The sequence below is a fragment of the Phyllostomus hastatus genome, unplaced genomic scaffold (genome assembly GCF_019186645.2).
Source record: "Phyllostomus hastatus isolate PE091 unplaced genomic scaffold, TTU_PhHast_1.1 phas_scaffold_93, whole genome shotgun sequence".
Classification (NCBI taxonomy): Eukaryota; Metazoa; Chordata; class Mammalia; order Chiroptera; family Phyllostomidae; genus Phyllostomus; species Phyllostomus hastatus.
Window position 1 is genome coordinate 33,352,829 of NW_025334042.1, and position 25,947 is coordinate 33,378,775.

Below are 25,947 nucleotides of genomic sequence, written 5' to 3' on the forward strand. Positions count from 1 at the left end.
TTTAAGTATTCAGTGCAAAATGCAATCTTTGCACAAAGTTTGACCGAAGATAGCATAGTTATAGTAACTGTTGGATAAAAAGATGTGATTGACAGTAACCTCCAGAGGACAACAACTTTACAAAGAACAATCTTTACCAGATACAGAGAGGAAAGGGAAACCAGTGTGCTAAAGACATGAATTTTAAGTTTAAATAGAAAAGATGATTTACTTGGAAAGCTTTTCTTTTTCCAGTGGAGGATCAAGGAGTCTTTGTTTTTTACCATTAGGCAGTGGGAAACTGATATGATAAGCCCCTGAAATTATCTTCTGGAAAAATGTATTTTCCTTCCAGGAGGCGACAAAGACCAGGAAAAGTTTGGGAGGGAGAAGATAAAAAATTATAATTATGCCACTTTCTAAGTTGGAACACAGGCAGACGAAGGGTGCTTTGTCCTGTCTGCATGCTTTATAGGTAATCTTGTTTTGGATGAAGCCCTCAAACAATCCTGTGCCTTTTGAGGAGGGCTTACTCTAACACAAAAGTGGCACCTGTTCTCGAAGCAGCATATTATTCTGAAGGGTTATTGAAGATAGGATTCTGAAATCATGGTTTCATATCCTCTACCGAACCAACAGTTTTTGACACATAGTCTCTAGAACAAAACTAGGCTTCCAGGCATTGTTTTTAAAGCCTTGAGCCATAACCTTGCATAACCTTGGGGGCTCTATTCACTGATGCTATAGCCTTGGAATATAACCCGGTCTTTTCCAACAATCGCAGGTGACGAGCTGTTGTAGAGGCATGTATCGGTAAACTAGCTCGCTTCCTTCCATTGATTTTGGAATGTGTATGGTTGTTCCCAGAAAAGAAGGAAGGAGGGAGAGAGATGTTAACTATTAGGTTTACAAGATTGCAGGCAATGGGTGGAAGTAGGTTACATCTGGGCAAAACCATAGTACCTTGTAATTAATGGTAAACAAACAAAAAAATGAATAAAAAGGAATTGATGGGCAATGACCATTGGGCTTATAGGCCTCTACTTCTCTGAGATTAGTGCAGATATTTGTGAACCTGACAAAATATTCTTAACTTGTGAATATTTTCAAATTTTCTCTTTCTCTACTGTAAAAGGGGAACTCTGGAAGCCCACTTGTCTGTAGAAGGGACAATGGACTCTGGGTTCTTGCTGGGATAACTTCCTGGGGAGCTGCTTGTGCTAGAAGTTGGGCTCCTCCAAGAAATAACTATATAAAGAGCTCAGCTGGCATTTTCTCCAAGGCTTAAGAATTGAAGGATTTTGTCACTCAGAACATAATCACAGGTAAGTGTAATTTCTGTGAATTTTTCTTTTCTCATTTCATTGCAACTCAAAAATTGATCATACTTACTTATTTCAAGGGTATTTTGATATACTTCAGATATAATTAGGACTAAGCTTTGAAACAAAGCAAAAATATGGCTGGTTTTCAATCGTAATCCATTGTGTATAAACTTCTATCTCTGCATTCATGAATACTGATATCTGTCAATTTAACTTAATCATCAGTTGGATCTTCAATGTTATCTTCATGTAGATTTTCATGGAATTTTTTTTTGTATTTCTGATATTTAAAAATACAGGAAAGGATCCAGAGTATTCTTTATTTATCCAGTTGACTTTTTTCTCTAAATTACTTGAGAGCACAAAATAAATCACTCCTCTCCCACTTTTCCCATTCTGCCTTGTTCATTTTACTCGGCAACAGTGGAAAAATAAGGGAGGCTTTGCAGTTCTTTTTGTTCTGCGGCACTACACCCTAGATAAGAGAGATAAACATGGGTGTGGAGATGCTAAAGCTGTCCTGAGGGAACTTGCCAACTATTTGGTGAGAAACTAAATAGACAAGTTTCGAAAAAAAGTAAAGTGCAGGTAAGCCCCGAGAGTCATCGGGTCACCTAGAGTCTAGGGGACTCAGTCCTGAGGGATCAGAAGGTTTTTCTCGCAAAGGGGTAGCATCTTCACAAGAAAGTGGCACATGGGCAGCCCCTGTAGAATAAAGAGGCATGAGAAGATACAGTTTTCAGAACAAGTAGTTTAACATAAGAAACAACCTTTTTAGAGGCCAGGACCCAGAGCAGCAGAACATAAAGTTCCCTCCATCCCACTTTCATTGAGTCCAAGATCAGCCACCTGGCGATGGTTGGGAGCCTGCCGCTGCTGCTGGGTCCGCTGCACGCCAGCTCTGCCTCAGACTGCAGCAGGCTCTCAACGCATTTCCATTTGGCCTTGGGAGTCAAAGCGTTCAGTTCATTGCCATGACTGCAGGGGGAATTCTCTCCTGATGGCAATTCTCTTCCATTTTTATCACCTGGAAGTGAAGGCTGAAGAGGTTAAGAGCCCTAAACAAAGGTTAATGATAACAACATTTTAAAATGGCAATGAAATGAGGCAATAACCATTAATTCTACAGTCAAATGAATATCAGAATGTGACAAGTACTTTATTTAAATAACACTTCTTTAAGGTATCTTCCTAAGCTTCCAGTTCCCTCGTTGCCTATTTCTTCTAACTCCCAACAATTGAAGTGTGACACTGCCATGTGAAATCTTGAAGTGAGTGGCAGAGGCTTGCCATGTCCTTGCCAACATTTATATAGTTCTCACTTTGGTATCTTTAAACAAGGGTGTTTATTATAACCCAGGACCACCTGGACAAAGATGGGAGGACAATGTGTTAGTTCCATACACGATAAATTTGACAGCTTCACTGTAATTTGTGATTTGAGAAAACTGGATAAATCTTAAATTTGAAAAACTCAAACAAAAAAAAGAACATCTGAATACTATTCAGCCATAAGAAAGAATGAAACCTTGAGATTTGTGACAACATGGATGGACTTGAAGGCATGCTGAATGAAATAAGTCAGACAGAGATAATACTGTATAACCTCACTTATATGTGGAATTTAAGTTTTAAAAAACTAAGCTCATAGATACAGAGAACAGGTTGGTGGTTGTGAGAGGTGAGGGTATGGGATTGAGCAAAATGGGTGAAGGGGGTCAAAAGGTACAATTTTCAGTTCTAAATAAGGCATGAGGATGTAAGGTAAAGCATTGTAACTGTAGGTAATAATACTCTATTGCACATTTAAAAGTTGCTAAGAGAGTAGATCTTATAAGAACTCATTACAAGGAAAAAATTTGTAACTGTATGTGGTAATGGGTATTTACTAAACTTATTGTAAAACTTACATGTTTTGTAATATGTAATATTGAGTTATGTGTATACCTGAAACTATTGTAATGTTATATGCTAAAATTATACCTTAATAAAAATAAATAGGAAGAAAAGCATTGTAGAAGTATGTTAGATGATTAATAAAACTATTAAAAAAGAAAAGAATGTATCATTTAGAAATTTTCCTAATAAAGTCTGCAAATACATCTCATAATAGCACCTAAAAACATGTTCATTCCCATAAATATAAATTATATAATATAAATTGTACAGCTTTGAGCTGACTGTATCATATGTCTTGAAATATTGTCTATAGATGAACAGGGGTTTGATCTCCAAAATATATAAAGAACTGACACAACTTCACTCCAGAAAGATGAACAACCCAATTAAAAAGTGGGTAAAAGACTTGAACAGACACTTCTCCAAGGAAGACATACAGAGGGCCCAGAGACCTATGAAAAGATGCTCGGCATCACTAGCCATCAGAGACATGCAAACTAAAACCACAATGAGACACCACGTCACACCGGTCAGAATGGCCATCATAAACAAATCAACAAACAACAAGTGTTGGAGAGAATGTGGAGAAAAGGGAACCCTAGTGCACTGTTGGTGGGAATGCAGACTGGTGCAGCCACTGTGGAAAACAGTATGGAATTTCCCCAGAAAGCTAAAAATGGAACTGCCTTTTGACCCGGCAATTCCACTGCTGGGATTATATCCTAAGAACCCTGAAACACCAACTCAAAAGAAACAATGTACCCCAATGTTCATAGCAGCACAATCTACAATGACCAAGTGCTGGAAGCAACCTAAGTGCCCACCAGTAAATGAGTGGATCAAAAAACTGTGGTACATTTACACAATGGAATACTATGCAGCAGAAAGAAAGGAGGAGCTCCTACCCTTTGCAACAGCATGGATGGAGCTGGAAAGCATTATGCTAAGCGAAATAATCCAGGTGGCAAGGGACAAATGGACAAATACCATATGATCTCACCTTTAAGTGTAACCTAATCAACAAAACAAACAAGCAAGCAAAATATAACCAGAGACATTGACATTAAGAACAATCTGACAGTAACCAGAGAGGAGGTGGGAGGGGATAATTCGGGAGGGGGGGAGAAGGGGAAGGGTTTTCAGGAACAACTATAAAGGACACATGGACAAAATGAAGGGGGTTGGAAGCAGAGAAGGGAGGTGGGGATGGCTGGGGTCGGGGGGAGTGGTAAGAGGTAAATGTAGACAACTGTAATCGAACAACAATAAAATTTTTTAAAAATGAAAAAAATTATTGTCCATAGCTGAAGTAATTAATGAGTTTATTCCCTATGTTTTGGAAGATTGTCGACCTCAGGGAACAGTGCTGTTTGGGGAAAACAGGAAGATCTGTTACCCCCATTCGAAAGAGGACAGCTATTCTCATGAATGGTATGTATCCCAGGTGGGAATGATTCCTAGATTTTCCCCATAAACAATGCCATTTAAGAATCTATGTTTCGGCAGTCTAATGTAGAATCTCAATACCTTTACCTGATTAACATAAAACTCTATATATTTCATCTGAAACTTTCTGGGTGGCAAACATTTGCCAATCAGTATTTCTGATACTCATAGTATAAATTATCAACCCAAGTGGTATTAAGACTGGAGCTTACATGAATCGATACATTCAAATGACTAACATTAATAGCTCCTGGTAGTGAGATTGTCATGGGAATTTAGTGGTTAATCTGTTTCACTTATTTCTGTAATGATGATAATATTTTGTTAAGTGTTACCTAGAAGATGGAAACTAGGTCATGATCTGTAAGCTTCAATGTCTTTGAAAGTTTCTCTACATACCCTGCCTTCTCTATGACTAAAGATATCTTTTAAGTTTCGAAATTCATTTTGCAGGTATCTCATTTTCCTAGTGTTCTACATTCATTTTTTAAAATTATATTTAGCATTGAAAGGTATTCAAAGATAGATGATAATTCTATGAGTTTATAACCTGGTAGGAGGAGAGAACTGGACAAAAAATAACTATACTATAAAACAAGATAAAATAAGCTTTGTAGTCTGTACTACCCAGATGTGTTGACACTGTGGAAAAGGGAGAGACTAATTCTCATTGCAGGGGTTTCTGAGGTGAGTGTAGTGTGGTTGGGAGGGGTGGGGATAGGAATGCTTTAGTGGAGGGGGTAGTATTGAAACTAGGCTTTAAAAGATAGTTATGACTATGTAGTCCATGAAGTCTTTCATAGCTCCAATATCTAAGATTTCTACAGTGAACTCCAGGCAGAGGGAATTATGTGTAAGCGATGTCAGGGAGCTGAGGACTGCGGAGCTGTCTGAGCAATGTGTACCCCGATGCTGCTGGAAGGCAAGGTTAATGTAGGCAAGAACTGGAACAGCAGCGGACAGTGAAGACAAAAAGAATGGGAAGGCCTTAATCATAGAGGACCTTGAATTTCATGTGAACAAATTTAGACTTTATTCCATATGCAATGGAAAGCTAAAATGATGGTGAGATTGTAATTTACAAAATGAATGTAAATATTTTATGAGTAGAGGATGGAAATGAAGTGGCTTATTGCAGCCCGTATTTAGAAAGCTTAAGAGTCTAAGTTGGCTTTCTGTGAGCAAACCTATTAATAACATACTACCAATAAAGACTTTGCCATCTTTGCTTATTCTTCTTTTAGAAGAATAGAATTCAGAACAAACATCAGAGTCCTGTTTTATTAGAGTTCTGGGCGAGGGAAGTAGGGAGGAGGCCTGTAGGTACCATCTCTAAAGAGGGACATTGATAAGCCAGAAAGTAGCTGAAGGACAATGAGTTAAATGAAAAAAGAAACTTAAAACAGTATCTTGAGAAATATGGCAGAAGGAACTAGGAATATTTTTGGTCCAAAGAAGACTTGAGCGCAGGAAGGAACTGTCTTAATTTATATGAAAGGCTACTAGAGAAGCAGGCTTGAACTTGTTCTGATTAACTACAGAGCTGAGAATAAGGAACAGAGGGTAGATGTTAGGAGGAGGCAGATTTTAATTCAACATAAAGTAGTTTCTAATTTGCAGTATTCCTGAGATTTAATGGACTGCCTCAGGAGACAATGAATTTCCTTTATAGGTGGCTATTTGAGTAGAGCATGGATGCCTATGGGTGAGATTTGAAAAAAGCATTTATGTATTAGGTAAGAGACAAGTAGATTACTGCCAATTTACCCTGAAACACAGAGAGCCTGTGATTCAACTTAGTGAAGAATTGAAGCTATCTCTACAATAAGAATTGGAGATATCCCTTCATCTTGAATGCCTTTCTCTACAAGAAATACTTTCTTGTAGAGAAAGACATTCAAGACGAAGAGGTTTGGTAGTAATGTCAGGTATTGTAAAAGCTGAAATGAGTTCAGATTAAATGCCATTGGATATGGTATTTCAAAATTTGGGAGGTGATTCAGTAGAAATTGTTGCATCATAAGCTATATTCATGGGTTAAGTGATTGTTGAAGACTTGGTATCTTTTCTTCACCAAATAGTAAAACAAAAAAAAGTGACTGAGAACTTAAGATGTGTCAGGCACCAATTTAGGTGTTAGTAATATAGCAGTGAATGAAGTATATAGACATGTCTTCTTTCATGGGGCGAGGTGGAAGGTGGAGAGTGGGGATAATACAGATAACATTACATATCATAGTAGAAGGTACTAAGCACTATGTCCAACGATAAAGCAAGAAAGAGAGGGTAGAGAGTGATGGGTTTTGCAATATCAGAGAGGATGGTCAAGGAAGACTGCATTAAAGATGATATTTTAACAAAGACTTGAATAAGATGAGGGACGAAATTACATGATCATCTTGGGAAGGGACATTCCTGGTCAAAGGAATGGTGTTTATGAGGCAGGAAATCTCTTGGTATATTCAGGGCATGAGAAGATCAGGGAGCCTGAGTGAGCTAAGCGAGAGAAGGAGAAGTGGCTGTGATTAGTGGTGACCACACTTACAAGACATAGGAGGATCTGGGATTTTATTGTAAGATGTGGAGTCATCAGAGGACTATGAACAGAGGAAGAGCATTATCTGATACATTTTAAAAGGATCATTTTGGCTATTGTATTGAAAATACATTGTAGCCCTGGCTGGTGTGGCTCATTGTGCATTGAGTGCTGTACTGTGAACCAAAGGGCCATCAGTTTGATTCCTAGTCAGGGCACATGCCTGGGTTGTGGGCCAGGTCCTCAGTAGGGGGCATGTGAGAGGCAACCACACATTGATGTTTCTCTCCATGTCTTTCTCCCTCCCTTCCCCTATATCTAAAAATAAATAAATAAAATCTTAAAAAAAAAAGAATGTAGACAGGCCCACCCAAAAGCTGAGAAACTAGCTACTGCAACAATCCAGGTAAAGAAGATGTTGGCTTTGACCCTGTGTGTTACAGTAGAGGTGGGGAGAAGTGGCAGAGCCACGGGATTTGCTGGCAAGTCGAAAACTTGGGGTTTAAGAGAAAGAATCTTATGATTAACTTGAGGGGCTTTTTTATCTTTATTTTTTAACCTATGGAAGGATAGAGCTTGTTTGAGATGAGGAAGACGGTTTAAGCAGTGAAGAGAAAGAAGAGATTGGAACAGTGGCTTTTGGGTAATAGGGTTGTAAGGTAAAGACGAACAGAGTTTTTGTTTGGCTGGTTGGTTTTTGGAAGTGGAGGCTTACCTGTCCTTATGGGCAGAAGAGAGGGTAAGAGTGATAAATCCAGAGAAATACATATTTATATGAAGAAAGTTTAATAAGAACACAAAGATAAAGAGGGCCTTAGCTTTGGAAAGAAAAACAGTTCCTTTTCTGGGAAAGCAACAAAAAAGTTTGAGGTAATTTATAGGACAGTTGAAGGAATTCACATTAAATGTTGTCTTTGTAATTATAAGTTTTCAATTGTTTCAAGTTTAAGAGATGAGGTTGAGAATAATAGGTAAAAACATATGACATAGCTTTTAGCGACTAAAGCAGGAAGTCAACTAAAGAGAATAAGACTTTCAAAAGTATCACAACTCAGTAATAAAATGGACTTGTTACATTTCAGTAAGTTTAGAACAAACTAGTTGTGAAATTTATCATTATGTCATGTACCACCACAAAAGAAACCAAACCACTGAGATCCCCATGTAAAGCTAGGACACCGAAGGCCTTCAGTGTTAGGCTAATGGAGGCACAAACTCCCCCACATGGAAAGTTACATGCCTCCCTCCACCTTGGCACTGAGAATTTGAATCACAACCTAATCCTCATGTCCATCTAGAGATTAAAATTCTCTACAGCAGTGTAGTCTAAACTACAGCAAGCAGAAACATTAAGTAGTATTCAGTTGAGAATACCCCCCAGGTGACTAGCCATAGCTAATACAAGTCCTTTCTGGAAAAAAACTCTTTCAATCCATGTCTAACAGAATTGTAAGATCCTTCCTTCCAATTTTAGAATGTTCAAGTGCAAAAAGACGTTTTAGAAATGTAATAAGATATGGAGCCAATTTGCATACTTGGTGACTTTCCCAGCATGGAAAGCAGTGCTGAATAGTAGAAGGGTTTTGTAAATTCCAAGTGGAGTCCATCAGCTAATGGTAAGGGGAAAACAGATAATAAGAAGAGGAGTGGGGAGTTATACAGTCTCCCCAGGCCTAGTACTTTTATTCCAGTAGGTGGTAGATAGATTCGGATAACACAGATACATGGCACTCAGGTGGTCTCCTTTTTTCCACGCTTGTGGTGACACTGCATGTCTTAGAAGCTAGAAGAGTGACTCAAGTATAGCAAACACTCAGTAGATATTTGAATGAATAAGTCAATGATTAATTTTTGTGCCCTTCCCTCACTTAGCTTGGTTAGACCTCAAAATCCTTTTTAATATAGAAATCACTAACAATAAATCAAGATTGGCAAATGATTTGAAGTCTGTTTTCCATTTCTGAATTAGAAATTTTGAGGCATAAAATAGTTTGATGAGAACAGAAGAAAGTACTGGCCTTTGAAATCATAAAGCCTAAACTGTATTTCCTATTATATGAGACACGATGAGTCCCTCACTATCGATGCCAGTTTTCCCACTTGGAGAAGGGGAGTAATTTCTCTCCTGTCTGCTTCAGAGGGGTGTAATGAATATCAGGGAAAATGATAGATATGGAGTGCTCCTTCAATGAAAGTGCTTAAAAGAGTGAGCTTCATTATATATTTAGGTAGCTTATTGCTTTTGAAATTGAAGTGCTTAAAAAGTGATCTTAATAATATTCTAGGCAGCCTCTTTTTACATCTATGTTCACGATGATGGACCTAAATAGAAAAAGAGTAAAGCAAGGAGTTTCTGGTTAAGGAAGAGATATTTGGTAAGAAGAATTATTGTGTTGTTTTTTTGGAAACTGGGTATAAAAGAGTCGATGATTCCTACAGTCCTGAACATTTATTGCTTGCAAGGCAGTGGGGTGTTAACCAGTCTAAATACGTTGATAAAGACTACTACTGAGTTTAGAAAGGAGTTCATTCTGACATGTTAGATTGTGGATAAGGTTGCTTATATTCAGGCGAGTGTGAGACATGGAAGACACTGAGGATTTACAGCCCACCAAGGTCTCTTTTCTTGAATAGTAATATGAATTAATGTAGGAAAATGAGGGCGTAATGGGTTATGTGTTAAATTATGTAAGACTACTTTCAAAATATTTAGACATGTTTCTAAAGATACTGGGAGAAGGCCGAGGCTGATCTTCCTGGGAGTTTGAGAGCTGACATCCGGACGGCAGGGACTGTGACTCAGGCTGACATATGCTCCATGATCGGTCCACGGCTCCTGACTCATAACTCAGCTCCTGGGTGAATACTATGAATTTGCGATTAGACTTAGGACAGAAAGATGAATCTTAGGTTTCTTCAATTTATAGTTCATAAATCTAGCATTTTATAACTAAATGAAATTTTAAAGCTGGTTTCTGGCCATTCTATAATTAAAACTCCTCTGTTTGTTGGATAAATGTCAGAAATTCAAGCATGAACAAATTATTCTCAACATAAGGAATTTCCATTGCTTTTTATCTTTTAATATCCTGTAAAATGTTGTTATTGATGAGTTATGAGCTAAAGCCAAGGCAATAGATCTTATTTGTCACACTTGACTCTGCCATTTATTATATGTTCTTCATCTTACTCTATCTAGCTTACAGATTTAGAAAATAATGATACGAGAAGATAAAACTATCGTACTAAAATTTACAAGCTTTGACATAGAAAATCAAGTTGGATGTGAACATGGCTGTGTATTTTTACAATCAAGCAACCAAGTGCTTATTAGTAAGCATGTTACATTTATTTTATTTGTCATTTTATAGTTCCTGCAAGACTGAAGAGGTGCTAAAGGATCTGAAATTAGATTTTTGCACATAGGGCAATTATTTTATCTTATGTACTGCGCCCTTCTTGAAGGGGTGGGGCTCAGTTCAGCAAGAGTAGAACCAATGGCCAGCATACGTTTCACTCTCACTCAAGGACATGCTTATTGATTTTAGAGAGAGAGGGAAAGAGAGCGAGAGAGAGAGGGAGAGAGACATTAATGTGAGAGAGAAACATTAATTGGTCGCCCCCCACATGCTCTGGGGATTGAACCCGCAACCTAGGTATGTGCCCTGACCAGGAATCAAACCTGTGACATTTCAGTTTACAGAATGATGCTCCAGCCAAGTGAGTCACACCAGCCAGAGCCTGTGGCCAGCACATTGACAGAGCATTCTCTATTCTTTTCTCAGGTTTAATAGCAGTATTGAATAAAATTGTCATGATTGTCAGAAAACTTCTTTTCAAAGCAATGTTTATTTTTTCACTTTGCCACAAAAGTGGGTGTGTGTTTGCCAAGTCTAGTAAAGACAGATGAGCAAATGGAAGAAAATGTAAGTTAATCGCAACCCTATCACCTAGAGAGAAATGCTGTTAACATTTTGATATATATTTATACATATTAAATGTACACACTGAACTTTACTGCACATTGTATTGTAATGTTATTTTTCTCATGATACAATAGATCATTTCATGTCATTAAATTCCTTTTACTGAACACATCATAAGCTATGTAAGCATAACTGATATATTTATTGAACTGAAATACTGTGAGTTAGGCATGACAGAGAGTCTCTAGAGCTGGTACAGACCTTAGTCTCTGGGTCTCTGTAAGGTCAGTGGTTAGGATGAATCTCTCTTCACAAATGTTTGAAAGAATGCTATAGGCAAGGTATTGTGTTTAGGGTTATAACATGTATTACCTAAGTAATTTTATGCTTCAGTCCTGCTATTTACCCAGTAATCATTCCTTCGACCAGTCATTTGTGGAAATACAGCTATATGCCAGATACCACACCAGGCCTGGATATACAGAGAGTAAAAGCAGTCTCTACGGTAACGCTCTCGCATTCGGGTGAGGTAACTAAAGGTGCACAACAAAGTTGGAAATAACACGAAATAGGGAATGTGCTGTGGTGATTCAGGAAAGGCAGCAGTCACTTCCAGTCTGTGTCTGTGAAGGTTTTTGGGAGAACTGGACTTTAAGTGAGGCCCTGACGGATGAGTAAAATTTGGCCATGGGAGATTGGGTATGAGAAAGTGAAGGGAATATAAACTCACTGAAGCAGAGAGTGAGGAATGATTAAATGGGCCACTAAATAGTGTGCTTACAACAGAGAGTTCATGAAAAGTAATATTAAGAAAACAAACATGTTTACTTACTGATGGGGGTGCGGGGAGCCTACAACTCAGGCATGTGGCCTAACCAGGAATTGAACCAGCACCCTCTGTCTTTGAGGGACGATGCCCAACCAACTGAGCCATGCTGGTCAGGGCTGTTTCTGCCATTTTTCAGTACTGTTATTTCAATTGTTTTTTCTTTTAAGGTAAGGTATGGAGATACATTGCCCTCACCATTGCTGGCAGAGTCTACTGAGGCTATAGTTACATTTGCTTCTGACAACAGTGGCAGCGGCTTTGGGCTTCCCTTTACTGCTGCTGTACAGAAGAACTCAGAAGCAGGGAAGTATTTTAGATACTTAATTCCCTGCTATTTTTCTTAAATGGGGATGGTGAGGAAGAAAGAATGCCTTTGGCTATCCACTTTGGATTTCCTCCACACTTCCATAGGCTCAGGGTGTGGGAGTGTGGCTCTATTGGTGAAAGAAGGGACGACTCACTCTGCCAGTTACCCAGACTTACATCCCAAGAATTTAATGTGTCATTGGTTCATTCATGCTCCAGAGAAGCACATTATAAAGGTAAACAGTGGACAAAGCATTTTACTTCATTGAGAACTTAGCGATGTTAGTTAGGCGGAACTTGCTTCCTCTGTACTGTGAAATTCCTGTCATGACTAGAATCTTCTTTGCCTTTCACTTTTTAAAGCCCTAAAAGAGGATTTATATATGTGGTTTAAAAGTTTCGACAACTTAAAAACTAATACAATGAAAAGTATGCCTCCTTCTCATTCAACTGCCATCCTACCTCCTGGTGGCAAACACTGAGAAGCTTTTAGGTCAGCCCTAGAGAGATATTCTGAGCATTTATAAATATATGTGTATTTATATTACTTGGTGGTGTTTTTTCTACTTAAAAATCTCTCAAATATCTTTACAGATCAGTCCACAGAGCTCCCTTCAACAACCACATAAAATTATATTGGGCAATATTCTGTAATTTCTTAAACCGGTTCCCTATTGACAGACACTTGGTGAGTTTCCAGTCTTTGCCCGCAGCAGCAAGGCTGGTGCACTCCGGTGTCACTGCGTTTGGACCATGTAGATGAATTGAGTTCCCAGAAGTGGAGCTGCTGGGTCAAAGCAGCTGTGCCTTTAAACAGTGTAGTCATCGCCGAACTGCCCTCCAAAGAAGCTGCAATTTTTTACCCTCTATCAGTGGAATAGAAGGGGGTTACTGGGAGCCACTTAGCGTGCAGAGGGAAGCCATTCAAGTTGACCTCCTCTCTCCCTTGACCACTTCCCTGGTTATGTTTATAATTTGTATAGTTGGCATTTGAGGACTTTACTACTGAGTTTAACCAGAGCTGTGCTTGTGACACTGTTGTGATTTTTGGTGATACAGAAGCAGAGCATGAGTTAGGTGGGTAACATTCTATTGCTTAAACTTAATCTGAAAAACATGAGACTAACCAGTGTAGCTGTGGCATATGCCAGCCTCACTGGGCACCCAGAGGTCAGCTGGGAATATGAGTTTCTTACACCAGAAACTCATGATGCCAGAAAACACACGTTTAAAAACCAGGGGCCCACAGTGGGTTCACCAGCAAGGTTTTGAATAGAAGCATGCAACATTTGAAGAAAATTTTAGAATATTCCCTCCTTTTCTGTAGTCATCCCTTCTATTGCTGATATTTTTATTTTTATGTCCACAAAAACAAATGAAAAAAAAAGGTAACCAAAAACTGCCATTTCTACTTGAGTCTTAAAAGTTAGTTTTTTGAACCAAAACATCAAGTATGCTTTTAGTTTTGACCTACCAATTCATCAAGTATAAAAAATTATCCCTTGCAGCCATGTAGCCACTTCCCTAACACCTTAGCTGGGTCCTAGTGCTGGTGCAACAGCAGGAATGTTGGAAGGCTCAGACGGTTTATCTGCTGTTTAGACGGGTGAGTGAAGCACAGTTCCCTGACCCAGCAGAACGGGGTCTGCACAGAGCAGGGTTCGAGCGAAGCAGATTGCAGGCGTTACCCGCGCACACGCAGCGTAGCCATGTTCTGTTTGAAGGAGGAATACCAAGTCTGGGATTTTCTTTTTTTACTTGCCTCTTCTCTTTATCTACAAATGAACAATCAATTGAGATTTTCATGCATACTAAAAATCAGATGTCTTTAGCCTGTCTATGGAGATTTTTTCCTGTGCAAAAAAATTATAATACATTGTTATCTGGAAGCTAGTGTTTAATTCCCCCAGAAAATAAAAAGGATGTGCCTACAAACCAAAGCTAAAGAAAACCACAGTTGCTTAAAAATAATTAACCAGATAATACTTCACCTCCGTTTTTTTTTTTTTTTAATTTCTAACTATAAACCAAACTTCCCTAAAACTTTTGCAGCTAAACTTTGTGGAACCTTCAGTCCTACTCCAGTATTCAGTTCTAGTAGCCTGATGGTGACTCACTTTAGAAGTGATGGTCAAAAGAACTTCTGAGGCTTCAAGGCTAGATTCACCTTTTTGCCCTCAGGTCAGTATAAATACTCGTGCAGTGTTCTGCTTATGAAAATGGTTATAGTAAAGATAATTTGCCCATGTTCATCTAAATTTAGGGTGCTGAAATCACCTCAGTGGCAAAATAAAAATGCAAATGGCTGGGCCCAACCCCCAAAGACTTACATTCTGTAGATCTGGGATCATGCCCTGGAGTCTGTGCTGTACGAAGCTGAGAAACTGCATCTAGCAGGTGGCCGAAAAGGATGCTGAGCACCTCACATTAAAAGTAGATCATTCAGATTAGAGAATGTAATTCAGAAATGAGATGGGCTAGCTCTGTTTCTGGATATTTGAAGGTTTTAAAAGGTAAATAGGTTTCTAGACATTCTAGGGATAAAGGAGCCCTTGCCCAGAAAAAGGAATATCATCTGCAAAGACCCTAATATAAAAGAGAATGGATTGCGTACAGAAAAACTACAAATAACGCAATGCTGTTTGACTTTTGGAAGGGTTGATAGAAAAGACTATGATGTTAGACTATGATGGACATAGGACATTAAATTTAATATACCTAATGATAGGATAGCTAGTTAACATTTCTTGATTATACCTGTTCTGTACCAGGTATAGACTAAGAATTTCACATGCATTATCCCATTTATTCCTCCTTAAAAATCTAAGAGATTTGTACACTGCTCCCTTTCTCACAGATGAGGGCCACAGAAGCTCAGAGAGGTAACTTTCCCAAAGATGCATAGCAAGTAGAGAGTTCTAGGGCCTAGAATTCTCTAGAGAGAATTCAAACATTGGTAGCGATGCAGAAGATGGATATAGAAATTAGGGGTGAACTTACATGCAAGGGGAGTAGTGAGGAAGTCATTGTAGGAATTTATTCTAGATATATTGTTGATTAGATATGTTGTGGGGAAGGGGGTGTATGAAGGAGAAAAATTCTAGCATGATTTTGAGGATTCTAGTTTGAATGGCTAGATGGATGGTGAGGCCACCAAATGATACGGAAAAACATAAGCCCACCTTGACTGCAAAATGAATTGGTTCCATTTGAGACATGTGGATATTTTATGAGCTTGTTGGAGATCCAGATGGTAGTACTAACAGTTCTAGATTCTAGAATTCAGGAATGAGATTTAGATTGAGGAGACAAATTTGGAAGTCATATATATGTAAACCTTTAAAAATAAGGTTATGAACCATATACCCTGTGGAATATCAGGCTGAAGAATAGAATCCTAAGAAAAGACTGATTTTGAGAAAGGGCCTTAGATATGTCAAGAAAATCAAGAGAGTACTTTTAAGGACCCAAGGATGGAAGAAGTGCTTTAAGAAGTCAGATACAGTGGGGATATTAAAAGATATAGATTAGATCATATCTGTGGGATCTGGCATTTAGCATGTGAAAGGTGATGTCAGTGAGTGCAGCATTAGAGTGGGTTTACGTGTGACCAGGCTGAGTAAGTACAGTCAGCTGGTATAGGCTCCTCTATTTTTGACTAGATTTTTCTTCTACAGATTCTTTAAACAAAATTGGATCAATATCACCTCCCAAAAGCAATCCTGTATCTTCTGCAAAAGCTATTCTGTGTAGTGAGTTTATGGCCATATGGTTACTCTTTGTTGAATCTCTTTTTTTTAACAAGGGGCCTGTTTTGGCAAGTCTCTTCTTACACTGATTCAGCTCCACAGTGAAAGAGAGTGAGTTTCATGTGAGATTATTTAGGACCATGAAACTTCCAGAAACCTGTCTGGGTTTACATAAAAACTCATAAATGGAAAGAAGAAATCAACTTTACGGTGGAAGAAAGGGGTACAAAAGGCAATCCTTTGACCTCCTCTATTCCTGCGCAAACCTAATATTTAAATTATCTCCCTGGACTCTGTACTTAATATGATTATTCATATGAGGCAAAGGGGGAAAACAAAGTTTTTTATTCATTAATACTCACTGACAACTTTTAACTTCTTCATAACCTAAAGTGTCAGTTAAATATCATGATCTATCATCCCTCTGTAGGCACATACTGTGCATGTCCTAGTTGGTGGGCTTGAATAGAAAGCTGTGCAGGTGGCTGTAAGGCAAAAATAACTGCCCCTTAGGGGGGAGGCAGAGAAGGCTTAGTGGAGAAGGTGGCACTTGAGCTGAACCCTAGCAGTATTCCAGATAGGAGAACATTTGCATGTCTGAGTGGATTTGGCATGTTTGAGGATTGTAAATAGTTTCATACAGTGAGGAGCTAAAACCAGGACATATAATGAAGAACCATGTGTGCTCTGCTAACAAACAAAATTTTCTTGCTAGGATATAAGTTCCATATACTATAAATTCCAATGTAAATATATATAATTTCTTAATAGAGTTACCTGGACAAGCTTTTAATACCAGACTTTCCAGGGGTAGGTTTGGGGAATCTGTACTTTTACAAAGCTCATCTGGCATTTGGGAATTATAGTTGTTGCTTATGGCAAGCCATCGGAGAAGGGTACTCTTAATTATTCCACTTGTATGGATCATCAGTCATCGGTTTTATCCTCTTTGCTGTAGGGGTCTGTGGCATCCCTCCATTCAGATCCCGGTTGCTTCTGAGAAGAACTGCAGGAGGGGAAGAAGCTGCCCCCACTGCCGGCCACGGCAGGTGGGGTTGAGGTTTCTGGGAAATCCCCAGTTGTGGCAGCACCATCATCAACCCGAATGGGATTCTGACTGCAGCCCACTGTGTGAGGTCGTGAGTGAAGTGGATGACATTTCACCAATTTGCTGTTTATAGTCCATGCCTGGGACATAAACATGAAGGTCTAACTTCTGAAATCACCCAGATTAATTCCTGTCTGTGTTTTTTCTGCATTGCCATCTAGCCTCCATTCAAACAGGGAGAATGAGGAAAAAATTAATTGAGCTAGGTCTATTTCTTCTTTTGTACAAACATCTTTTCTATATCTGAAGACCCCTCTCACATTGTCTCTTAATTTGATCTTTAAGCTAAATACTCGTTATTCTACTGTGATTTCAGATGCCTCACCATGCAATGAAGCTTCCCATGGGTCGATTTAGTGTTGTTCCTCTTAAAATATGGTCCACAATAGTGAGGGCACAAGAGATAATCCACCGCCTTGATCACTGCATGACCAGTTAGAGAATGAGCTGTTTTATATTTTCCCTTTAGGGTGACTCATGATAAGCAGGCTAGACCTACAATTTCAAGGGCCAGGTAAGGTTTTTAGTCTGTGAGGGCCGTATGGTCTCTACCACTGCAGCACAACACAGCCACAGGCAGTGTGACAAAGGGACGTGGCTCTGCTCCAACAGATCTTCATTCATGAACTTTAAATTTCATATACTATTATGTGTCATGAAATATTATTCTTATTAGAGTTGTTTCCAACCATTTAAAATGCACGTACCATTATTAGTTCCTGGATTGTTCTAAATAGGCCCTGGGATGGGGTGGAAGGTTCTGGAACGGCATTGGCCCGCTGTCTGTGTTTAGCAGACTGCTGGGCTAGTGACAGAGTGCTTAAAGCTGCAATGAAATACCGAATTATCTGAGTGGGTCAATGTTTGCCTTTTGCCTCTTTTCACTGTAAAAGATCATTTTCTATTACATTTTCCTTCTGCTTCTGCAGCATTTATTTGGAATCTGTAAGCTTGAAGGAGAGGACTTATCTTCGTGCAAGTGTTCATGTTCACAGCTCCTGTACTACCTGCAGCCAAATTGCATTTCCCCAAAGTCTCTGCAACCACCACATAGGAGACTTTTATCCTCTCTGTTTTGCAAATGAGGAGGCTATGGCTCAGCGTTATGCAATTTACTAATATCCCCAAACTACTAAGCAACAAAGGTAGGATTTAAAGTCAGCTATGGCCCACCTGAAAATTCTTGAATTCCCAGCCTGACTTGGGCTCTATATAATTAGGCCTCCACTTAACTGTCCAATTTCATTTCCTCCTTTTGTCCCTTCAGACACTGTGGTCTTCCTTCCTCTTAAACACCAAGCTTATTCTGCTTTCTAAAGCTCTGCACTTCATTTCCTTCCACTTAGAACATGGTTATGCGACTCTCCCAGCTGCCTCCTCCTCATCTCACTCTCCCTCTCCAATGTCACTCCCCTTCTCAACCCTCTGTGCTGCAGCAGGCCTGTTCTGTCACTTGCTTTCTGCACTACCCATTGTGTCATCTCATTGCACATCCACATCCTTGACATGTTTTTATGTGATCATTTTCTGTAGCTCACCCCTTAGAGTGGGAACCTCTGGGAGGCAGATCTCTGTCTAATTCAGCACCCTCTCCCCAGGGCTAGAAGTTTACCTCCACTAGAATGAAGACGAAATATTTATTGACAGACTGGTTTCAAAGCCCCTGAATAAGTATGCCCATTCTCTAAAACCTTCAACCTTTGCCAACTTCATGACCACCAGGTGACTGCAAGGTGGTTACAGTCTTATGGAAGAGGAATCCATCCTTTTAGACTCAGAGAAAATGAGTTCTTGATTTTGAGACATGGTAAGCAACACTGATGGGAAGATGCACGATCCCTGAAAAGAGGAGTTTAAATACATTAAAATGCTTATGTGTTAGATTAGCGCATCAAAAACAGCACAAGATTTATCGTCAGACCTTGGCTGCATTACTGGTTCTGTCCGACAGGTGCTGTGAGATTGAATTTTCAGAGCTGTGCCCTTTTCATGTGTGAAACCGATGTGAGCCCACCCCACGATGCTGCTGTATTGTTAGGTTGGAGGAAAGGGCCCTATAAATACTAAGGTGATTGCTATATAAATGTAAGGTAATTTTTATTTTGTCCTGAAAGGTTTAAGACTACAAAATAGTAAACCTAATTTTTGTAATGTCATGAATCTAATGTGATGAAATGTCATGCAAAATACATGTTAAGACAGGCATGACTGAGGGTCAATTATGAGAAGAAATTCTTTAGTGTCTTTTTAAATTGGAGTTGAGTTTAGGTGACAGTGTCAATTGAGGGAAAAAAGAATATGATTTTAGATTATATTAGGAAATCATAAGAACTTATTGCTATCACATATTTATAATATATATTTATATATATATTATACCATATATAATAGTTATAAAATATATAATAATTATATACTATATAGGTATACATATGTAATCATATAAATCACCATATAACATCATATCTTGATTTTCTTTTTCTTTCTTTTTATATTATGTATATAATATAATATATATGTATATATAATATATATGTATAATATATATGTATACATATGTAATCATATAAATCACATATAACACCAGTTCATATCTTGATTTTCTTTTTCTGAGTTTTTATGTAGCAATGTTTGAAACACTAATATTTAAATGGAAAATAAACTAGAAAAAAATGTTTCTGGTCTTGTTCTCCTGCCAATGTCCTTCCTTTACAAAGATGTCACATCTGGAAATGAAAATACTCTGCATAATATATATATTTTGATTTAGCATTCTACATCAGCTCAGGCACAATGGAGTGATTGCAATTATGCTAGTGCAAAGCAAGTCTGAGCTTCACTATTTTTTAACATAACTTCTTGCCTACATCATTGTGAAGCTCTCTTTCTGAATCTGTTTCTTAATTAGATGGTAGCCTGCCAAGTCGCCTACAGCAGATGCAAGTGTTTGTGTTGGAGAGAGAGATCTACAAAAGCACTTACTATTCTCCTCACCCAGGAAGGATCAAAGAGAGGCTGATCTGTGCTGGCCTTGCAGCTAGAGTGGGAGAGGACTGTCAGGTGAGATTTTGCAGAGGAAGACAGGAAATCATCATCTGCTAGAGATTCTCCTTGTATAGGAGGAGACGACTCTCAAAGCCACAGACAGCTCCCTTAGTCTGTGCTTCATAGCATTGTGCCACATCCCCTCACCCGAAGGCCAGAAGGAGGACAGACAGAGTGAGTTACTGTGCCCAAGCTTGCTGAGATGGTAGAGGTGGGTGGAAAGAACCTACAGCCAGAAGAGCAGAGGGATATAGCAAGGGACCATGAGAAAAAAGGAAATGGCAGCACCACCAAACTGGCCTGCAAGTGGGAAGATATTTTCAGATATATTTCAGGCTTTGGGAAGAGAGGAACAAGCAAATAAGGATTCTAAATTAGTGTATACTATTTATCACTGAAGAGTTTCATTGTTTTAAATTGTTATTAATCTCCAGGGCACTCACACTTGTTTTTCCACTATGGAGTAAAATAAAATAAACATGAAGAACATAAGAACCTTTGAAAAAAATGGTTTTCATATACAGTGAAAACCAAATCACAAAGCACTAGTTTAATTTCAGTAATATTGTAGATGTACTCACTGGGGCAATGGCACTGTTGGCAAGTTCAGAATCAGCTAAGAAAAAGACAGAATATGGGCAAATGCATTGCAAACACCAGCTTTACTATTCACAAAGCCAACTAAGGGATGAGATTTTAGATGTACAACCAAAAAGGGTTTCTAACATTCTGTAGCTTATCTTCAATATCTAGTGTGGATTAGAGCAGCCCACCTAAAGGAAAGCTGTGGTCTTCACAAGTTTCATGCTGGTCTAGAGTAGAGAGGAAAGAAAGAATGAATCTCTAGTCTTTACTGCTTTTTGATGACATCTCTCCCAATCAAGAAACAAGAACCAATGAACGTCACCCCTATGGGGAAAAAAACTGGGTATTAATCTGAATAGAAGTCCTTCCACCTGAAAGCATGAAGAGGGAAGGGAAGTGGTCCCTTCTTCCCTAAGTTGGTAAGATTTATGAAAATCTGACAGGGCAGCTGATGGCAATTGGGAGAACTGTGTGAGGTCCCCAGGTGCCTACGTTGAAGGGGGCGGAAGTGTCATTGTCCTATGTACAATGTTTCTTGTATCTTGTATCTTCTTCAATAAATGTCTTTATTTTTCATATTACATGGCTGGATAACTTCTGGACAGACCACACATATTAAAATCAAGAAATCTGATGTCTTTAACTTTGTTCTTTCTCTAGATTATTTTGGCTATTTGGTCTTTTGTGGTTTCATATGACTTTTAGAATATTTTTTAATTCTATGAAAAGTGCCACTAAAATTTTGACATAAACTGTATTGAATTTGTAGATAGCTTTCATTAGTATGGAAATTTTAATAATATTAATTTTTCTAATCCATTGACATGGATAGCTTTTCAATTATTTTTGTCTTCCTCAATTTCTTTTGTCAGAATCTTATAATTTTCAGTAGAGAGCTTTCACATTCTTGGCTAAATTTATTACTAAGTATTTTATTCTTTTTGATGATATTGTACATAATATTTTTTTAAATTTCTTTTTCATGTATTTTGTTAGTGTATAGAGACAAACTGATTTCTATATGTTCATTTACTATCCTAAAACTTTACTGTATTTGTTGATTAGTTCCAACAGTTTTTTGGTAGAGTCTTTAGGATTTTCTATATATAAGATTATATCATCTGCAAATGAGCAAATACAGTTTTACTTCCTTTTTGATCTGTATGCCCTTCTAAAATTTTGTCTAATTGCTTTGGCAAGGGCCTCCAGTACCATATTGAATAGCAGTAGTGAGAGTGGGTACCCTAGTCTTGTTCCTGATCTTAGATGAAAATGTTTCAACCTTTCACTGCTGAATATGATGTTAGCTGTGTGTAGTTATGTATAGCTTTTATTATGTTGAGGTATGTTCTGTCTATATCCAATTTGTTGAGAGATTTTTTTTTAAGATTTTATTTATTTATTTTTAGAGTGGGAAGGGAGGGAGATAGAGAGAGAGAGAGAAACATCAATGTGCGGTTGCTGGGAGTTATAGCCTGCAACCCAGACATGTATCCTGGCTAGGAATCGAACCTGCGACACTTTGGTTTGCAGCCCACGCTCATTCCACTGAGCTACGCCAGCCACGGCTGAGAGATTTTTTAATATCATGAATAAATGTTGGATGCTTTTTCTGTACTAACAACATGATAATATAATTTTAACTTCCATCCTATTACTGTGGTAAATTACACTTACTGATTTGTGCATGTTGAACCATCCCAGGATCACTGGGATAAATCCCACTTGATCATGGTGTATTTTCCTTTTGAGTTCAGTTCTGCATTTAGTTTGATAGTACACATGTTCCTTGACTTATGATGAAGTTACATCCTAAGATCCATTGTAAACTGAAAATATAATTAAGTGGAAATGGGTTTAACACACCTAGTCGACCAAACATCATAGCTTAGCCTCAGTTATCTTAAATGTGCTCAGAACATTTACATTCGTCTACAGTTGGGCAAAATTATCTCTCTGCCATCGACCAGCATCACTAGAGAGCATTGTGATAATACCGTATATTGCTAGCCCAGGGAAAGATTAAAATTCAAAGTATAGTTTTTACTAACTGCATATTGCTTTTTCACCATCATAGAGTCAAAAATTCTAAGTTAAACCATCGTAAGTCAGGGTCTGTCTGTATTTTGGTGAGAACATTTATATCTTATTTATCAGGGATACTGGGCTATGATTTTCTTTTCTTGTAGTATCCCTATCTGTCCTGGGTCTCAGGCTAATGCTGGCCTCATAAAATGAGCCTGGGAGTTTTCCCGCCTCTTCGATTTTTTTGGAGAGTTTGCAAAAGATTGGAGTTAATTCTTTAAATGTTTAGTAGATTCATCAGTGAGGCCATCTGGCCCTGGGCTTTTCTCTGTTGGCATGTTTTTGATTACTGAATCAATCTCCTTACGTGCATTGGTCTGTCTGATTTTTTATTGCCTTATGATTAGGTCTTGGTGGGTTATATAATTCTAGGTCACGCGCCCTGCTTAATGACAAGGATACATTCTGAGAAATATGTCATTAGGAGATTTCCTCTTTGTGCAAACATCATAGATGGTACTTACACAAACCCAGATGGCATAGCCTACTACTGTAATTGTATGTGCTCTCCTTTTACGTGACTGGCAGCACAGTGGGATTGTTTACACCCCCATCACCACAAACATATAAATAATACACTGCACTGCCATGTTAGGATAGCTACAACATTGCTAGGTGATAGGACTTTTTCAGTTTCAGGATAATGTTATGGGACCACCATTGTATATGTGGTTTGTCACTGACAAAAATATCATTATGTATGGCCTGGCTGCACTTCTTCTAGGTGGTCCGATTTGGGGTATATAATTTATTTATTATAGTCTCTTTGTATTTCTGTGGTATCAGTCATAATGTCTCCTCTTTCGTTTGTAATTTCATTTATTTGAGTCTAAGTATCCTAAGGTATACAAATTGACATAGAATGATTCTTTTAAGAAATTAAAGAAATGCATTATGAATAAATTATTGGTTATTCCTATTCCAAAATTGAAAACTAGAGCTCTGATTAAAGCAAATTTCTAGAGCATATTTCTTTGGTGTTTCAGGGAGACTCTGGTGGGCCATTAGTGTGTTGACATGAAAACGATCTCTTTGGCATCTGTGAAGTCATCAGCTGGAGAGCTGGCTGCACCTGGCCAAGGAAGCCAGGTGTATTTGCCAGGGTGAGTGTCTTCTCGGACTGGATTCAAACCCCCCCCCCAAAAGGTAAATATCTTTCAATATTTATGCAATATCCGATAATTATGAAAACCATGTCTCTTTCTTTAGATTTCTATCAGCATTAAGAAAGAGATGACTATAAAGTAATATTTTATTTATTTTAGTTTTAAAACCCATTAAAGTGCACATTAAAGTTCTGTAAGAATATGTTCTCCCTTAGACAGAGTTATGGTAAAACTGACTTTTCCTCACGCTGTTTGAATCCTAGACATGCATTCCCCTTTAAGTAAAGCTGCTTTGGTACAGACTACCTGTTGTCTCTGGGCATTCATTTTTATTTATTTTTTCCCGGTTCTCCCCAGATACAAATTTTGCTTCACTTCAGATGAATAATAAAAGCAAAACCTTAACAAGGAAACAACTGCCACCACTCATAACTTCAACAGACAGTGCATCTGGAACAGGTAATGGATATTCATGTTATCTCATTAAAACAGCTAATAAGAATTTAGCAAAAAGCATTCCATGTCCAGGTTCCCTTATTTTCCGTGGAACACTCTAAGCTCTGTGTTTTCATTCTGTTAGCTAGTTCAAGCTGCAAAAGAGGAGAACTGTAATTGTGATGGTCTGGGGATCTTTTCTACTTCATAGATACAGTGATCTCAGGTTAAAAAAAAATAACAATCTTCTGATTGTGAACAACTGCCTGAATTTGAAGTGCATAGAATTATTTTGACCTCTGAGCTATTTATTCCTATATAAACAAAGGTCCTTATACTTTCAGGTATCTTGCTCATATAAGTCTCCGGCTATGAGAACCCCAAGACTAGCCTGAGGGTTACTGTCTCTCTTAATTCTCCCACAATTGTTACTGTCTGTTTTCTAATAGGATTTTAATTTTTAGTGGAGAGCAAAAAGCAGCCTGAGGGTTTGAAGCCTGAAGTAGACTTGTGGGGTGATGAAAATTCTTTGATATCATCATGCTTAGTTCTCTAATGGTCAGGGTCTTCCCCCTTTCATCTAGCTCTTCCCCACTCACTTCCACATACACTCGACTCAGTAGACAATGAGTTGGAGACAAACTGAAAAAGATGCAAGTGAGAGGGGTTGGGGAATTGTTAGATCAACGACTTCAGCAGAAGAAAGGGATGAGATCTAGTGCTTGGCCGGAGGGTTTGGTCTTAGGCAGGAGCAAAGCGCAGTTCCTCCATAATTGCCAGATGGAAGGCAGAATATTCAGTCACTGACATGGGTGTATGGGGTACATGTAGAGATGGGAACTTCTGGCATTTTTTTCTAATTGCTTCTGTTTTCCCAACAGATGAAACAGGACATTATGAAGGGAGGTTCAAGGGTTTTAAAAGGAAAAAAAGAGAATGCATGAAAAAGTTCTCTAAAAAAAGTGGCAAAGTGCATAGACTAAGAAAACATAGTAGGATTATTGGGCAGCATAAAAGCCTCTGAGATTAATGATTATAAATTCAGAAGGAGACCAACCAGTTGGCTTAATTGTACGTTTTCCTGTGCAGACACTGAGCGCTACCATATAGATGCAGAGCAGGTAGAGAATTCATTCAGTCAGAACGGGTTTTCCCAGGTATGCAAGGGTATAAGGGAAGTGAGAATATGTGTGAAGAAGGGATTAAAACAATGGATCATTGGAATTGACCTAGGAAAGGAGTAAACAAAGATGCAAGATGAGTTTGGAACCAAGGAAGAGGGGATAGGGTAGATCAGCAATTTTCAAGCTTTCTCATGTCATGGCACACAAGCATGGAGTACTAAAATTCTATAGCACACCAAAAAATATATATTTTGCTGATCTGACCAAAAAAATAGGTATAATTTTGATTCATTCATACCAGATGTTATTGATGTGTTGGCTCTTGACATTTTTTAATTTGACAGTCTAAGGGAAAAGAAGTCAGTGCCCCTCACTAAATAGTCAGGTATTGCATGTTTTAAAAATTATGCTGTGGCACATCAGTGTGCCATGATACACCAGTTGAAAATCTCTGAGACAGTTGA

The 25,947-nt window shown here is 38.4% G+C and overlaps 1 protein-coding gene across 1 annotated transcript in view; it reads left to right on the forward strand.

The window, feature by feature from the left end:
• The window catches only part of OVCH1 (ovochymase 1), a 39,076-nt gene that overhangs the window by 4,343 nt on the left and 8,786 nt on the right, over positions 1 to 25,947 (forward strand). The window contains 15 exon segments of the mRNA XM_045830121.1: positions 1,115 to 1,304; positions 4,508 to 4,634; positions 10,385 to 10,526; positions 12,108 to 12,241; positions 12,350 to 12,482; positions 13,230 to 13,323; positions 14,299 to 14,427; positions 15,924 to 15,998; positions 16,954 to 17,016; positions 17,019 to 17,074; positions 17,076 to 17,134; positions 18,986 to 19,059; positions 20,012 to 20,163; positions 23,805 to 23,964; positions 24,282 to 24,383. Coding sequence (XP_045686077.1) covers positions 1,115 to 1,304; positions 4,508 to 4,634; positions 10,385 to 10,526; positions 12,108 to 12,241; positions 12,350 to 12,482; positions 13,230 to 13,323; positions 14,299 to 14,427; positions 15,924 to 15,998; positions 16,954 to 17,016; positions 17,019 to 17,074; positions 17,076 to 17,134; positions 18,986 to 19,059; positions 20,012 to 20,163; positions 23,805 to 23,964; positions 24,282 to 24,383 — 1,690 coding nt within the window.